The sequence below is a fragment of the Branchiostoma belcheri genome, unplaced genomic scaffold (assembly GCF_001625305.1).
Source record: "Branchiostoma belcheri isolate BF01 breed outbred unplaced genomic scaffold, Haploidv18h27 scaffold146, whole genome shotgun sequence".
NCBI lineage: Eukaryota > Metazoa > Chordata > Leptocardii > Amphioxiformes > Branchiostomatidae > Branchiostoma > Branchiostoma belcheri.
In genome coordinates, this window is record NW_017802891.1 from 232347 (window position 1) to 248867 (window position 16521).

Below are 16521 nucleotides of genomic sequence, written 5' to 3' on the forward strand. Positions count from 1 at the left end.
CTTCATTTTAGGGCCCAAGGTCCTGAAATTTGGTATGGAGGTACAGTGGGCAAATACCCCTAGGCGTTTTTTAAATTATTGTGATACAGGCTTTTAGAATGGTTTTATTTGAGTTTTTTGGCTGTATTATAGCAAATGTATTACTGTGTCAGTGGGCAGTGTTAACCACATTTGGCATGAGTCATCACAATGGAATGCAGGGCATCAACCAATAGGCATGCAGCTTTCCTCTCTTCTTCTTGCTGATTGGCTGTTGGGATTTAACTTGATTAACACCTGCACAGACCATTTCCACCTGCACAGAGCATTTCTTGCTGATTGGCTGTTGGGATTTAACTTGATTAACACCTGCACAGACCATTTCCATACTGACAGTATGTCTGTATTCAAGTGTTTTGGTAGGTATTTCAAGCTTTCCTGCTCCAGCATTGGAATGCGGGGCATGAACGTTTTTTTATTTATTTTGAAAATCAACAGTTTGCATTATGCAATTAAAAATCCTAACCAATAAAGTAGGAAATAGCTATCCAACTGTTGTTTTAGTTGTATGTTACTTCATATTATAGTTATATCAATGTAAATCATTGTTTTCCCTTGTGTTTCTCATTCTTTCCCTGCCATGACGTCGTAAAATGTGGTGAACCCATCGCTGTATTTGCTCCAAAGCAAATATTGGCCTTTCTAGTTTATTTCAGCAACAGTACACTCAGGTATACAATGTATAAAAACCTGTTACAAATTTGGCTGTGGTAAATTGGCTGTGCCAGCTGAATGTTTCAATAATTTTTTCATTGAAATGTTCAAACGTTCAAAACATTCAATCAGAATTGGCTCATTTTTTACCGTAAGACAGCAAAACACCTACCAACCTACTCTCAAAGCAGAGGTTTGGGTTTTGGGTGATTCTTGGCGTGTATTTAGACTTTTTTATTGGGGTGAAAGAAAAATTGCACTGCAAAAAAAGAAACCCCGATAAAAAAAGTTCTGAAATTACGCCAAAAATAATCCAAAACCCAAACCTCTGCTTGGAGAGTACTACCAACCATCCTGGAGTAAGTCAGCAGTGTTTGGGGTGTGGGCAGGGACCAAATTTTACTCCAATTTAACTCAAATTCGTTTTGATTAGTTAGAAAGATGGGCGTGGCCTAAATTTAGTCAGAGTGCTCCCGAAAGTCAGCTGAACGTTAACCTGGTCAACTTGTGTTCAGGAACAGATTTTGGGGGAAAGTTGTGAATGTGTGACAGGGACTATACATTACACAATGTAACCACCTGTGAACAGTCTGTCACAGTAGATACATGCATTGGAAGCAGTGTTCTAGCCAGCTTGACATGTATTTCCATCATGATCTCAATTATGCTTTCACGTAACATCATGTTGATCGCCAACCTTCTGAAACGCTACTGCCTGCATTTGTGAGGAGCAAATTTAGCTGATAGACTGAGCTTAGTTTAATGACATCTCTTTCCATATCTACTCTGATTTTTGTACATCAAAGATGACGGATTGGGTAAAATTGTTGTCTATCATGCAAAATTCAGTCAAATGACAGGAGGACACGCTGGCTAGAACACTGAACAGATTGGAATTAGTTGACTGATAGATGGTAAGTATACATGTTTGACCTGTGATCAGACCAACAGTTACTGCAACATGTAGGTTCAAAGTACAAGACAGTCATGTGCCTCTTAGGGATAGAGAGAGAGTTATACCAGGTCCACTTTAATTTTTTTCAGATTTTTAGATTAATCAAGCTTTCAAAGGAATAGAGTGTACACTCAGTTTTCCCTTACACAGACATGAGTTACTGTGGAATGTTGCCCCTCCCAACTCGCACATTGTGACCAAAGAAACATATTTTGGTATATTTATAAGTACTTCGGCAGAACATACTAGCCTGGGTACCATCCGGATTTTCGCTACGCAACGCTCGAAAAATTTGCCGTTTCAGACAGTATCTTAAATTCAGACAAAACATTTGAAAAGTATAGATCCTTAACCAAATGAATATGACTTTAAATGAGAGTTCTATCAAACATGCAGCTACATGTATGCACAGTACACGCAGGCATAGTACATTCTGCTTATGTGCTGCATTAATTTTACATATCATTAACTTACATTGCTTCCTACCATTCAGACACCCCCAACACGATCTTTTGCCTTGCCACAGTGCCATTTGCCAAAGAAGACATTTCTCTGTTTATTAGCTAAGTCACTTCCTCAGATCCTTGTTTGCTACATGATACTAGTAGTCTAGTTAAGCACCAGAGACACAGTGTGATGATGTTCCCTGTTCTTCTCTTGTCCCCAGGTAAAACCCGTGGCTTTGTGAAGCCAGGTAAGGACACTTTGAAATTCCTATACCAATCCACATTGCTGTATAACAAATCTCTGAAATGATTTCACCCGTAATTTTTTAATAATTATGTAATACTATGAATACATGTATAATTTTAATATCGCAAAGGCCACACCGACTTAATTTTATGAATGACATCAGCGCGCACATTGATTTTCGCCTGTCCTAAAAAAAGTTCTCTGAGGCTCTGGCCTGGCTCTAGACCTGGGTAGTCCATGGCAGTTGGCGACAATACAGAGCCGGTGGTAACTCTGGAGGACGGCACCCAGGCTGCCGAAGCTACACGACTCAAGATCTCAGTACAAACGCACAGTGCTGATTCATAAACTCCAAAAAAAGCCAGCATGTGTCGGCTTGTCGTGGACGTCTCTATGTACTGCCGCAAATTCACAATACCAGCTTTGTATTCCTGTAGTTTAGTAGCATTTTTATTTTTGGCTGGAATTTTTTTTTATTCGCCCGCGCACACTAGTTTGGGGGTCTTCAGAGGATGTCATCCATAAAATTAAGATGGTGTGGCATAACTTGTAAAAATTAATGTAACTGAATGTTTCTCTTCAAGTTTTTAATTCTGTGTGAATTTTGATATTGTATTTGTAAATTAGTGACAATTCAGATCTTTTATTAGTCTGTTTCAATGCTATTAAAGCTTTTCTTATCTTATCTTATCTAGGTAACAATGTGGTAGTGGTGACAGGCTGGCGGCCGGGTCCTGGCTTTACCAACACCCTGCGTATTGTCCCAGTACAGTAAACAAAACAGCAGCTAAGAAACGGTGTATACCTGAAGTACTGTCTAATGTATCAGTGTACAACTGTGTACCTACACATGTACATGTGTACCCAAGTATAAGAAAATTACCTGTACAACAAAATTCTATTACTACGCATCTTCAAAATGCAAATAATACAGTAACTATAACAGCATGTATACCAGAGTTGTACAACGATATTTATCAAAGCTAGTTGGGCGTCAAAGACAACTGTTACATGTGTGTGTGTATTGAACTGAGTTGTAGCTTTAGTTACTATTTCAGTCTGTGATACAAAATAAGTAGAACACCAACATGTAAGAATGTTGCTGACGGAACATACCATTAGATTTGGTAAGAGAAAAAAAGGATACATTTTGAGGTTTGCCTGCAGACTTTTGTTTGTAACACTTGAGTGTAACAAGGTTGACTTTCCCTGCTTACCCATACATAGTTTAAGAGCGGAAGGCATGCCCACAGGTGATGTGTTCCATAGCTTGAAGCTGGTGGATTATTTTGTCAGTTTGCTTTTTCATGTTTGCTGAAGAAATAAAGCTGCTAAAAATGAGGACAGTGCCATGGTCTATCACTTGTGCCTGAGCTAATTAGCCTGGGTACCATCCGATTTGTAACAGCAACCCCGAAAAAATGCTATTACAAATCGCATGGCACCCAGGTTATGAGATAATACCTGAAAGTGTTGAAATTGTATATTTTTCTGTTCAATCATGTTTCATGATGACTTCTACCAAGACAACACAGATGAACTTTCAAGATACATTCGGGTTGCCATCAAGCCTCGGTGAGCATCAGTGTGCAAGCATGTTTAATTTAACCCTCCGGAGACGGGGAACAACAGACGCTAAACCGGATAGCAGTAGTAGTAGTAAGTCTAACCATCATCAGGCCTCGAAATTAAGTTTTCTTACTGTATTACTAGTAACTTCAACTGTCCCTGTCTCAACTTTGAAGTATTGTATGACAAAAATAGGAAATTTGAGGGGACTTTTCCGGAGCCAAAAGCCAGGATATGTGCCTAGTGAACAAAAGAAGGACTGACATTCCGTGGTTGATTACTAGACTAATAAGTATTTTTCTATTGTCCCCAAAATGTCCCAAAGTCTCTTGTCCCGGCCAAAATTTTAGTAGTCAGTGGCCATCGGGACACCGTTAATTTCGAGCCCTGCATCATATCAGTCCCTTTTAGATCATGCTAAGCCCACAACAATCCTTGTAGCCTCTACCAGGCTTGTGGAAACGGCTGGAGAGAGTAGAAATTGGCCAAATAGACAGATAACATGCCAGGTGAGTCGGAGCGCTAGAGACTATAGTTTGCTGCTCCCGGCGGGCTTTCTACTCTTTCCAGCCGCTTCCCGAAACCTGGTAGAGGCTAACCTCCCTCTTCTCAGTATTAGTATTATAAGAAGTTGGAAACGTTTTGTACAAGTTGCGTTTCGTACTTTATTCGATCTGCTGCTCATCTGGTGTGCTTACTGACCGGATTAGGAGATGGTGTCAGATAAACTTCGCAAACACGTGGGGTCGTGTAGCGCGTTCGGCTCACACCCAAGAGGTCGCGGGTTCGAATCCTGCCCATGTCACCGATCTTGTGCTCTTGGGAAAGTCACTTAACACGACTTTCCTCACTTCACTCAGGTGGAAATGAGTACCTAGCTTCGGTTAGGGACGTCCCTCGGATTGGACGTTAAATGGAGGTCCCGTGTTTGGGGAGAGCCACACCCCACGCACGTTAAAGAACCCACCACACTTATCAAAAAGAGTAGGGGACCTTCCCGGTGTGAGTGGTTCAAACCTTACAGTCCGGTCTTTCGCAGCTTGTACATGTACACACGTGTATAAAACTGGTGTGTTATGCCTAAGGGCGGTTTACCGGCTATGCGAAACAAACAAACAAAACATGTATGCGATGGGAGATAGGAGTGTGTGTGTTTGTGTGGATGTACATATGCATGTGTTTGTGCTGATTTTTCTATTTAATTTTTGAAGTATTTAATTATTTTCTTCCCGGGTGTTTCTTTGCTGGCTTGATTGTTTGCGCGATGGCCTCCAGTTTACCCCAAGACGAGTTGATGAGTAACTGAGTGTCCGTTACAAAACAGGTGGCAGTGTGTGGAGGTGGGCTGATGTGTTTCAAGGTGCTTAACTCGACCTGGCAGCTGTGATAACAGAAATCATATGGAGACCCTTTTCCCACTAGAAAAAAGATTCTGGTTGAGGAAAGTCCTTTTCTTCCTAGTTGTTACAGTTTTTCCATCTATCAAATGCAGTCGTGGTTTGACTAAAAGTTAACAATTCATTGTTTAAATATCAACCCAGCCTTTTGTGTTGACTTCGTGGCTCCTATCATGGCATTTGGAGCTGTAACACTAACAGGATGCCTAGACCATATTTATTTAGTAGTTATTTTTTTCGCCCTGTGGCTTCATAGTTTTTTTCTGAAAAATATCCGAGAACCAACAAATTAAATTGACGTGGCCTAAAACTCCGTACGGGAAAATGTGTTCAGTACGGATTAGTATTATTGACATCTTTACAAGACCGGTCTAAAGAGGGCAGTTTGTTACAGTGCTTCTATCATGACTAGGGTATCACCATTATAAACGTACGGTTGTAATGTTAGTTACTCAAACACGATATGTGAAAACAAAGTAGTCATGGTAATTGCTTTGTACGTGTATCTTTATTGATAGTTCAGCAGATGTGTTTGACGCAATTTTAAGAGTATCAGTATCAGTCTAGTCACAAAACATATTTCATACTCGTTTACTTTGTTTATCAGAGCCTTCTTAAATGATGAGTGAAATCATAATTCATCTTTTACATTCGTTATGATGTCTTGTACGTATACGTTATTTTGAGTAACGTTACACACGATGTATTATTTTCGGTTAGCTAAGATAACATTTCCTTCTGTGTTGGGAAGTGTAAGTCGTCTATGTGTTGAGCAAGACGCTTTACGGTGGTGTACACAAAGTGCGAAATGAAGCAGAATAGAACGAAAATGTATTTTGTTCCATTTCGTTCGAAAGTTCATTTCGTTCGAAAGTTCACTTCATTCCAATTCGTTCGAAAGTTCACTTCGTTCCATTTCGTTCGAAAGTTCACTTCGTTCCATTTCGTTCGAAAGTTCACTTCATTCCATTTCGTTCCATTTCGTTCATGAACTTTTATTCCATTTCGTTCCATTTCGCACTTTCTGGTGTTCCCTATACGGTGCTATCACTACCCAATAGGAGCAACTGCAGCAGGAGGGTTGTAGTTCATGTGACGTATCATCATGGTGGACGACTTCAGACCCTTGTAGCCGTTGAAGGGCAGCCAGAAGCCGCTGGCACCGGTGGGTTGTTTGTCGCTGTAGTAGCCGTTCAGGTTAGCGTCGAAACAGTGGTCGTTGTACCACCATCCGCCCTTGTACGCCTTCGCACAACTGGATGGGAAATACGTTTAGAATTAAAACTTTTGGTCCAACACAAAAAATTCTCTCACCTAGAGCTTTCGACCAGTCATTCTGGTCTTCCTCAGTAGACTGACCCAGTGAAGCTTGTCACGTGGCTTCTTTGAAGTGTGATGTCAACACTGGGTCAAAGGTATCTAGTAGACGATGACGGCCCCCGTCGCGGTTGGGGATGGGAATGGATGGATGGGAAATATATTGCTTTATTTAAAAATTGCAACGAGAAACAATGCATGGAAAGATTGTACTTTTATTCCTCGTGTCATGTACTTTGCAAAACTACAGCTGCACCAACAAGAGCCGTGTTTTTTTTTGTTGTTGTTTTTTGTGGTGTACAGGGGAGTCAAGGGTCAAGATCACAGTGTTTCTATCCCTCGTACATAATTCCGCTGGTCAAACTATGATTTTTTGGACCAAATGAACAATGTGGAGGTTGGACTACCCTGTCAATTTGCAATAGTTGAACAGTCAAGTAGGTGATTTTGCCAGCTCAGTTCTTAGATGTTCATCATGTATTCCAATGGGGGTCTGGAAATAGTGGTCTGTCCCCTGGATTATAATTCCTTCTATGTTACCTTATTTCATTTTATTGTTGATGAGTTAGTTACAATTTCGTCTTGTTCACGATAAGTTTATCTATTTTTAGTTGACCTTTGATAGTTCATGTTTAATCTGTTGTTATAATTATAATGTCGTGTAGTTTTGTTGGGGTTATTCCCCCAGGAATCTTTGAAAACCGCCAATAGGCGACATGTATTTCCTGGTTAAATGAATAAACAAACAAACAAACAAACCCACCTGTCTGCCGGGTAGTCGTCGTTGTCCTGGTCGTTGGTGCTGAACTTCACTCCGTTGTGAGTCATCAGGGCGTTCCCGGCATTCCCGGTGTACTTGCCAACAGTCAGCTTGTACTTGTTCAGCTCACTGTCAATTCTGAAGGAGGAACAGAACAGTACCTTAAGCAAACATAACCTTTGTTGTACATTCATGCTCTATCGGGATAAGTACTGGTCAACAGATGCAAAGTCGAAAGACCCCCATCCCTTGTGTAAAGTTTATTGCGAATCCCTGCCCAAATTTTGGGCTAATTGCAAGTAACCAAGGACAAAAGAACATTGAAACAGAATACAAAACTGGAAAGGTTTGCAAAGCAAATGCATAATGTTTACTTTCGCATATGGTCTGCACTGTTAATTCTTACTCAAATACATTCATATATATTGTTAGACAAGAGTATAAATCCCTAAAAAATCCTACTATAAAATTGCAACATTATGTAACCCAACACCAGTTACCATGGTGAGAGACAAATCAGGTCATTTACCAGGTCAGAGACCAGTGTTTGGAACGGAAGAAGAGGAAAAGTAGCAAAAACAATATGTTTTCCTTTGGTAAACATAATAACTACAAAATCTTAAGTCGTCATAACCTTCCCCCTGTACTGACCTGAAATTGTCATAGATGGCGTTCTTCTTCAGCCCCTGTGTGTCCTCCATTTCTATGCGGAGTTTGAAGTTCTGTCCTTTCGTCACCTTGTACACCTTCTCCAGTCCCCACCAGAAACTGTCCATGGGCTGCCCGAACCCGTTCTTATAGTCGTTCCACGGCCTGGATATACAACAGATTTATGTTTTGACTGTCTCCACATTGTCAAAGGGGCATTATGTAATATTTTTTGCACCAGAAATAGAAATATTTTAACTGAAACTTTATTCGTGTGATTGCCATTTTCTTCCACTTTTCAACACGTTTGTGCAATTATCTCACATTCTGATATTAATGGTTGGCGCTAAACAGCCGAGATGACGCACACAAATTTTGTGGTGCCACCACCACCAGAATGTAAACAAACCTAGCTGACAGACTGAACCCAACCATATCCAGTTTAACCTGACCTAAGGGCTATGCGGAAACACAGACACACGCACACACACGCGCGCGCGCGCGCACACACACACACACACACACACACACACACACACACACACACACACACACACACACACACACACACACAAGAGAGATACCAGAACCAACAGCTCCATTTTTCATCGGGGGTAAAAGACAACACACAACTCGCTCCCAATGGCCCATGTACTTGCCTGTCGAATGATGGGGTGGGTGCCTTGCGCCTCTGGATGACTGTCCAGCCGCCTCCGTCAATGTCCATGTCACAGTAGGTGATGACGAAGTTGGTTTCACCTGGAATCTTGGTGCTGTACAGACCAGAGGGCTTGCGCGGGTCCTGCTTGTGGATATATCCACAGTCTAAAACAGGAGGGAGACAGCGTCAGACAACGATTTTGCACCAACCGGGAGACTTCTGAAAACGTGTCCGTTTACTAAAGACCACACGGTGACATCATGTCTATAGAAACCGTCATTAGGCCACACCCTTAATTTTATGGATGACATCCTTTGAAGACCCCCAAACTAGTGCGCGCGGGTTAATTAAAAAAATTCAGCCAAAAAATGTTGCTAAACCACAGGAATACAAAGCTGGTATTGTGAATTTGCGGTAGTACATAGCGACTTTTACGAAAAGCCGTAACATGCTGCCCTTTTGTGGCATTCACGAGAGGGCACTGTACTGAGTTCTATAGTTCTGTGGAGCGTCGGCAGCCTGGGTGCCGTCCTCTGTAGTTACCGCCGGCTCCCTATTGTCACTAGCTACCATGGGCTATGAAGGATGGTACCCAGCTAGGCCAGAGCTTCGCAGGTGTTTTTAGAACAGTCGAAACTCAATGCGCGCACGGATGCCATCCATAAAATTAAGTCAGTGTGGTCTCACTACAAACCTTGGGGATGGCTGGGCTTCGTAGCGCTGCCGCTAGGGGTACCACCACTTGGGGTTCCACCGCTCGGTGTACCACCACTCGGTGTACCACCACTGGGGGTACCACCGCTAGGGGTACCACCACTTGGAGTACCACCACTCGGGGTACCACCGCTGGGGGTACCGCCGCTAGGGGTACCGGTGCTGGGGCTTGGTTTCTTTTTAAGCGCCTTTGCTTCCAGAGCGTTGACCTTTGAAAGAAAGAAAAAAAATACAAAAACTCGTTTCCAACAAAGCCATTTGTGATCCAAAAGCGCCATTGGGGATGATCTGAAACATCTCTCTTTTTGAAATACATCATTATTGCATTCCATTAAGTAATCGTCAACGGCCTTTTGTTTATTTTTGAATCTACTTATTACGAATAATTTAACTTCAGATATATAATATAGCCAACGGACCAGCAGAGCTGTTGTTTTGTACTTATTTAAGTAAGAATAACCTCTTCTAAAATGGCGAGGACGAAGTACTACGCATCCTCTTATTATTAGAAACGTTTATTGAAAATTCTTGCCCGGAGGCTAATTGCAAATTACAAAACATAAGAGAACAATGAAACAGAGTATAAAATAACTAAAGTCTACATGAGAAAGGTAGCTGTCTAGAACTATAACTATGTCTTAAAGGTTTGATTTCTCTTCTGTAAACCATGGAAGACGTAATGTCCCACTTTTGGGTTTGTGGGTTTTGGGAAGTTAAAAGAAGACTAGTTTTTTCTTGGTCTGTAAGTTTAGAGAAATTGGGATAAATTGTAGAAGTTTGAATAGTCAATTCGATTCGTTGTTATGGAATGAACAGTTTGAGATAAATGTATTTCGTCTTCCACAGCCTTCACACTACAATATTTACAGATTCTTGCACACACAGGTAATCTTCTATACCGGCCTCTCTCTATTTCCAGAGGATGGGCGATAACTCTCCCTGATTTTGCTAATGGCTGAGCTTAGTTCAAAATCTGCAAGATCGAGATATGTTGTACATGGTTTTACATTTTGCAAAAATTAATAACTCAGGAGCTATATGTAGAACTGGAGACGTACTTTTTGTTTGAGCAGCTGCATCTTCCTCTTGAGGTTGGTGATGGCTGCCTGTGTGCCGGTAGCGGCGGTCACTCCTGCCGCTGCTGCCGTCTGCACGGCTGCCGCCTTAGTCATCAAACCTGTCACCTTGGTGCCGGCGGCTTGCCTGGTGAGACAAAATTATTACGGCTCTTGGTGGCAAAGTTTTTCAAAATTTTCAGGGGGAGCATGCCCCCGGACCACCCTGGGAACCTCGCGCCTTCAGCGCTCGCCTCGCGCCTACGGCGCTCGAGGTCCCCTCAAGCAGTGGGAAGAACCTCCTCATTAAAAATCCTGGCTATGGGCATGTAACATAACAACGTTCCTAGACGACAGACTGCAAACAAAAAATGGCACCACAATCAATGTAGAGTGGATCACAAAACACAAGAAAAATTATAATCTAAACGAAGATTGGCCACACATGGAATAATGGAAATGTTCCACTGTACCTTTTCCCTTTCTCCAAGTTGAGTGCGCTTTGTAGACTCCGCTGGTCCGCCTGGGCCTGGGACTTCTGTTTCCCCAGATCAGTCTTGAGTTTGTCGGCTGCAGTTTTCTGAGTCGTGATATCGGCGGTCAGTTTACTGTACGGGCGACAGTCACAGGAACATTAAAACTCAGCTTTCAGCAAAGTTTAGTTATAGATGTTGACTTAGGAATCTTCATCATTAGGCCACACCAATTTAATTTGTTGTTTCCCGGATTTTTTCAGAAAAAATATGAAGCGACTAGGGCAAAATAATTAAAAAAACAGCCCAAGGCACCCCATGATAGCCGGAAATGTTACAATAAGAGCCATGAAGTGAACATACCAGGCTGGTTTATAATTAGAAATTAAAACAATAGATTTTGAACTTTTAATGAAACAAAGTTGCATTGTTACATTGAAAAACTTTAAGAACTAGGAAGAAAAGGACTTTCTTCAACCGTTGGGGCCAAAATATGTCTTTTATTGAGCATTTTGCAGTTGATTTAGAACCTAATTTTTTTTTTGCAAATCAGAAAAAAATGGACAGGGCGAATCCGAGAAACAGCAAATTAAATTGGTGTGGCCTTACACGTGCAAAAAAACTTATTCCTTTGACAAGTATTTTGAACAATACACTCAACAGAAAGTTGGCTACTTGGGGAGATTTCGAGAATATCTTATTCTTACAAGATTTTCTGTTTGAGATAGACGTCCACAGGTAATAAGATACACCAAAAAGCAGCTACTCAAGCAACTGGATATGATTATGGAACAGTTGTAACAGAATTGTAACAGTTCTTAGCCAATAATTTAGTGCACTATGTGAAGTATAGTACTCGTAGAAACTGTATAGTATATTTACAACTGCGCATTGTACCCTTTATAAATATAGCATAGCGTAGCTTAGAACGTACTTGTAGAGTTGTACTAGTTCTTAGTTAGTAGTTCTATTCAACAATCTGCCAAACATAGTACCCGTTGAACCTATATGAAGAATTTTGTTAGACCCATACCAGCTATTCAGTAATCTTATTATTTGCCATACATTGTACCTGCTACTATTGCTGTGCAATATATAAACGTTGACTTATATATATAAACGTTGTGCAATATATAAACGTTGACTGTTGACTTACCTGGCGGCCGGGCAGGCCGGCGTGTTTTGGTTCGGTACGGGGTACGCTGTCTTCGGGCATGTGAAGGCGGCGTCGGCCGGCAGGGTGTAGTGCGCCACGGCGACTAACACTGCCGCTAACAGCAGTAACTTACTCTCCATCCTGGAAATACAGGCAGTAAGCAAGATATTAGAAGAAATAGTCACGGAAAATATATTAAATAAATTCTAACGTTGTTACTATAAACTTCACGGAACGGATGCTTGATAGAGTCTAGTATTCAATCTATCAGTCGATCTTTATTGCACAGAGATTGTACTGGATATAGTGTATGAAAACTATTGGTTGGGAACTACAAAGGACTCAACTACAGTCAGACCTGCCACCTCTTCAACAGGCCACCTGTCCATGGTGACCGCTTTTTCTCGGTCCCCAATCATGGAGAAACCAGCCAGTTTGCCTTGACTGTTGGACGTTGTTTTTTGTGCCACCCTCCCCACATGCATTCACCACAGAACTGAATTCGAAAGATGCCCACAGCATTTGACATTAAAACATCTCGACTTGGAAACCATTTATGTCTCAGTCATGTTGTGAGGCAACTCTCTTCAAGGAGACCACCTGTCCAAGGTGACCACTTTTCTTTGGTCCACTGGGTGGACAGGTTTAACTGTACACAGAAGTGACCTCTTTTCTGGTATATTCACTCGCGGACATGAGACATTCTTAAGAAATAATGCTATCTGTGGAAAAGCGCTGACTATAATACTGATCTGGACTCCTACAATGTTAGCATTTCGTACTGACATCACCAGCGCGGTTACCAAGTTTATAACTTTGGCTGCAGCTAGCTAGCCTGTCATATTGTGTAAACTATACAACCTACAACTTTGCATGTGTATATATAGCCAGACAGACAGCCATTGAAGTATATTATTTCCTAAAGACAAGCACCAACAATGTCAGCATGGCCCATTATAGAACATATTTTGGACTTCTATTCCAACATTTCTCACAAGACATGGTGACGGCACACTAATTCTTTTTTCAACTTATTTTAATGCCGCCACCAACACAGAAGACAAACGCATGATCGGACAACAGACATAGTTATTTTCACACTTGAGTTTTAAAACTGAGGAGATTCGTGATTAGTGCGTTTTCCAGGGGCATGCCTTGCTTCCCGGTGGTGTGATTTGGTTCCGACGGTCTGCCGTTGCGCCACACAGCCCTGTTTTGGAACCTGTTCCATCTTTTCAATTTCCTGCGTGTTTAGTGTGTAACAGAAGTTATTTTTTAACGGAGTGGTTCAATGCAAGGCCTATACGACCACTTCTCGGCATTGAACTAGAAATACGGTATGAGAGGAACATGGCTATGTCAAGAGATGGCGGTGAACGTTTGATTTGAAAGCCTGTAGATTGTAGGTTGGTGGGAAACACTTGTTAGGGAGAGAATTCCAAAGCTTGGCCGTACGGGGAAAGAAACTGTCACTGTGAAAAGATTTTGAACGAGGGATTTGGACGGTTATTATGTTATCCTGTCAGTAAATATCCGTGACCATCAGAAGAACACATTTACTCACCTGAAGGCTGCAGTGCAGGTACTGTGGGTCTGTCTGATACAGGACTGACGGCAGAGTGTGGTGTCGGGAGGCGGGTAAAGATCAGCTGACAATTGTTTGTTTAGGCCACAGAAAGTCATTTTTACGGATGACATCCGCGCGCGCATTGATTTTTGTCTGAGTTTGGAAGAAAAAACAAGAGATTTTGTTGCCCTCTGACAGTGGTCAACATGCCGAAAATGGGCAAAGATGTCTGTTGCCATGCCGAAAGGCAGATAACTATAAGAGAGGAGACAATAAACGGTTCTGATTTGTTTTGTTTCTTACTTTGATGCAGTGATATGTGATGATGGCTGTGTATATGTGAAGTTCCCATTGAATGAAAACCATTTGTACAATGATTGAGTTAAAATTTCAAAATGTAGGAACCTTGTTTTTTCGGCCCGTCTTGTTTTTTTTTCGCCCACTTTGTAGTCTGCGGAGGATGTCATCCATAACAGAGGCATCAGAATTGGCTGCAAATTCTTCATGATTCTGGTAGTGGAGTGTTCTGGGTGTAATTTTGGGTGTCTGCCTGTCTGTGAATATATCTGTCTGTCTGTTTGTATTTCCGCATATTTGTGATCGGCATAACTTAAAAAGCTCTGGTCGGATTTTCATCATGGGACTACTGGCGACTTTCCTTGGTATTGCACCAGAACGTTCGTTTTTGCACCTTCTGGTCTGGTCTTGATATTGTGGTTAATTGATATTGATAGCTTTGACGTCAGAAAGAAAAGGCATAGGTTTAGCCCCCTAGCAGCTGTTTTTGGAAATACAGGGCCGTTCTTGTTAAAGACTTTCACAGAGGATAACTGAGGAAAGATAGGACATGTGTACATAATGCGAGGCATGTGAGTAGATTAAATACAAATTGTACAAAATGAGACCCAAGCTTGCATAATCAATGATGAAATTTAAAAATTTCAGTATTTTCCACAACAGGATTCAACACATGTATTGGATTGTAAAGGCCCTCTAGCAGCTGTTTTCGGTATTGCAGAAGAACTTTCTGTTTTTGTATATGCTCCGGACCAGCTGTGGTCTTCATTATTGTGGATATTGTGGATAGCTTTAGATGTTCATGATTTTCATGATTTTTGTATGTATGTAGCTATGATTAAAATGCATGTATGACGGATGAGGTATATGTAAGAACAATTGAAACATTATTAGATATCAAAATTACAAGTATGTTCAATTCTTAAGTGGCAAATAATGGGAATGTAATACTTGTGGCTTATGTAAGATAGAGGTAAACATTAGCATGCATGGCTATTGCTAAGTAACGTTGAAAAATACGAAGAGTTGTCATTTTTGTCTCAAGATTTTGTGACAAAGAAAACAACGGATTCAACGGTTTTACTACGATCTTAACATCATCGATATAGGTTTTTTTGCGTAGTAAAGAAGTGGTTTGTGTCCTTACTTTCAAACCATTCCCTACCACGAGAAAACAATTTTATTACTAAACTCAAAGAACCCACATATTATAGAAGAAGCAGGTAAATTCGCCTTCTATCTAGTACTGCCTCAAAAGAAGTGGTCAAACCCAGTAAAACTAGTACCATGTATGTTGTAGAATATAGTATAATGTTAGACGTAGTCTCTCGTATCATTGTATTTTCTTTTTCCATACATGTTGTTTGTACCTGCAATTAGCCCTCGAGTATGTCTGAATGAGCCAGTTGTACATGTGTGTGCGGGTTGATTTTTTATTCTTTTATTTATTTATTTTTTATTGAAATTGCAGCAATACAATATACAATACAATACTGAAATTGCAACAATACAATACACACATAGAAACGAACACTGGACAGACAATACTCATTTTCACTTGAGTCTAGTGGGGATAGTCGTGTAAAGTGCCTTTCCCAAGGGCACAAGATCGGTGGCATGTCAAGACTCGAACCCGGGACCTCTTGATTCCGAGTCGTGCACGCTGCCGTTGCGCCACACGACCCCACGACAAAGGGGTCCCCCTGTAGGTTTACATGGACAGGGGTACCAGACTGTCCCCTGACCTGATTGACACGCTATTGTGTGTGTCTCTCCTTGTCCTCACAGTCAGGCCGGTCAGAGTCCTCCACATGTTATCGTCCCGTGCTGATGCAGCAAACAACTGATAAAGGAACAAACATTTGTCCAAAAGCTGATTCAACAAAAACAAATCAGAGCACTCTGAAGGTGATATGGACATCACAAAACTGTGTACACGTGCAGCTTTCAGACTAAGAATGTCGTCAAGTGGCAAACAGATCTTTCTGGTTGTTTTTTTTTTACTTATTGTTTGTACGTAAGAAGAACCGAAGGCCACTTAAAAGTGTAGCCCGAAGGCCACTCCGAGGCTACGGGTTACATGAATCAGATTAAAGGCATACAGTGCAGTTTTAGGGCTTGTAAACTCGATTTTTCAAAGCCAATATTCTAGTTATTTATCTAAATACGAGTTGAAACTACACTCTCCCAAGGTATATTGACCCTCATGGAGGAAAAAGTACCATAATTCTGACGGAAATGGTTACCGGTACCACCCAGAAAATAAAGGACTCATCTTGGGGCTTGTTTCTGCTGTTTTAAATGCCCAAAATATGAAATGCTGATTTAAATGTGCTAATGTGAAGCAATACGTGGCAATATCACAAAGATTGCTTTATTCAAAATATTTCCAGTTTTGCTGCTCTGAAATCAGATGGTTTTAACAACAACATTTCTTCTCCCTAACATTATGGCTGATACGATCGTGAGCTAGACTCACTGAGAATGAGAAATAACTAACCCACTAGTAGAAGCAGGTGTTATGACTACTGGTCGCTATCAAAAATTCCATACCCCATTTAGGATT

At 41.2% G+C, this 16521-nt stretch overlaps 2 protein-coding genes across 9 annotated transcripts in view; one reads left to right on the forward strand and one right to left on the reverse strand.

Moving 5' to 3' along the window:
• Positions 1 to 3680, forward strand: part of LOC109465033 (pyruvate kinase PKM-like) — a 35144-nt gene extending 31464 nt beyond the window's left edge. For 6 of the 8 annotated variants that reach the window (XM_019762162.1, XM_019762160.1, XM_019762161.1 and 3 more), the window contains 2 exons: positions 2316 to 2342; positions 3037 to 3680. Coding sequence is in view for 2 of the 8 variants with exons in the window: in XM_019762161.1 (XP_019617720.1) it covers positions 2316 to 2342; positions 3037 to 3116 (107 nt within the window). In the remaining 6 variants the exon portion in view is untranslated. The remainder of the gene's footprint in view (positions 1 to 2315; positions 2343 to 3036) is intronic. The other 2 variants (XM_019762157.1, XM_019762158.1) reach the window with 2 other exon arrangements.
• Positions 3681 to 5796: 2116 nt separating this feature from the next.
• Positions 5797 to 13774, reverse strand: LOC109465018 (ficolin-1-like). Its single transcript, XM_019762142.1, has 9 exons — positions 13656 to 13774; positions 12092 to 12232; positions 10936 to 11070; positions 10466 to 10610; positions 9388 to 9616; positions 8692 to 8857; positions 8036 to 8197; positions 7388 to 7522; positions 5797 to 6562 (listed from the first exon to the last, which is right to left on the reverse strand). Exons 1-9 carry the CDS (start codon positions 13772 to 13774, stop codon positions 6358 to 6360), a joined length of 1437 nt encoding a protein of 478 aa, XP_019617701.1. The 3' UTR covers positions 5797 to 6357.
• Between the last annotated feature and the right edge of the window lie 2747 nt (positions 13775 to 16521).

Coding starts and splice junctions, on each gene's coding strand:
- LOC109465018 (XM_019762142.1), bottom strand. CDS start 13,774: ATGACTTTCTGTGGCCTAAACAAACAATTGTCAGCTGATCTTTACCCG. Junction 8,858..9,387: donor GAAGCCCAGCCATCCCCAAG/GTTTGTAGTGAG, acceptor CTCCTGTTTTAG/ACTGTGGATATATCCACAAG. Junction 7,523..8,035: donor GCCATCTATGACAATTTCAG/GTCAGTACAGGG, acceptor TTCCTCCTTCAG/AATTGACAGTGAGCTGAACA.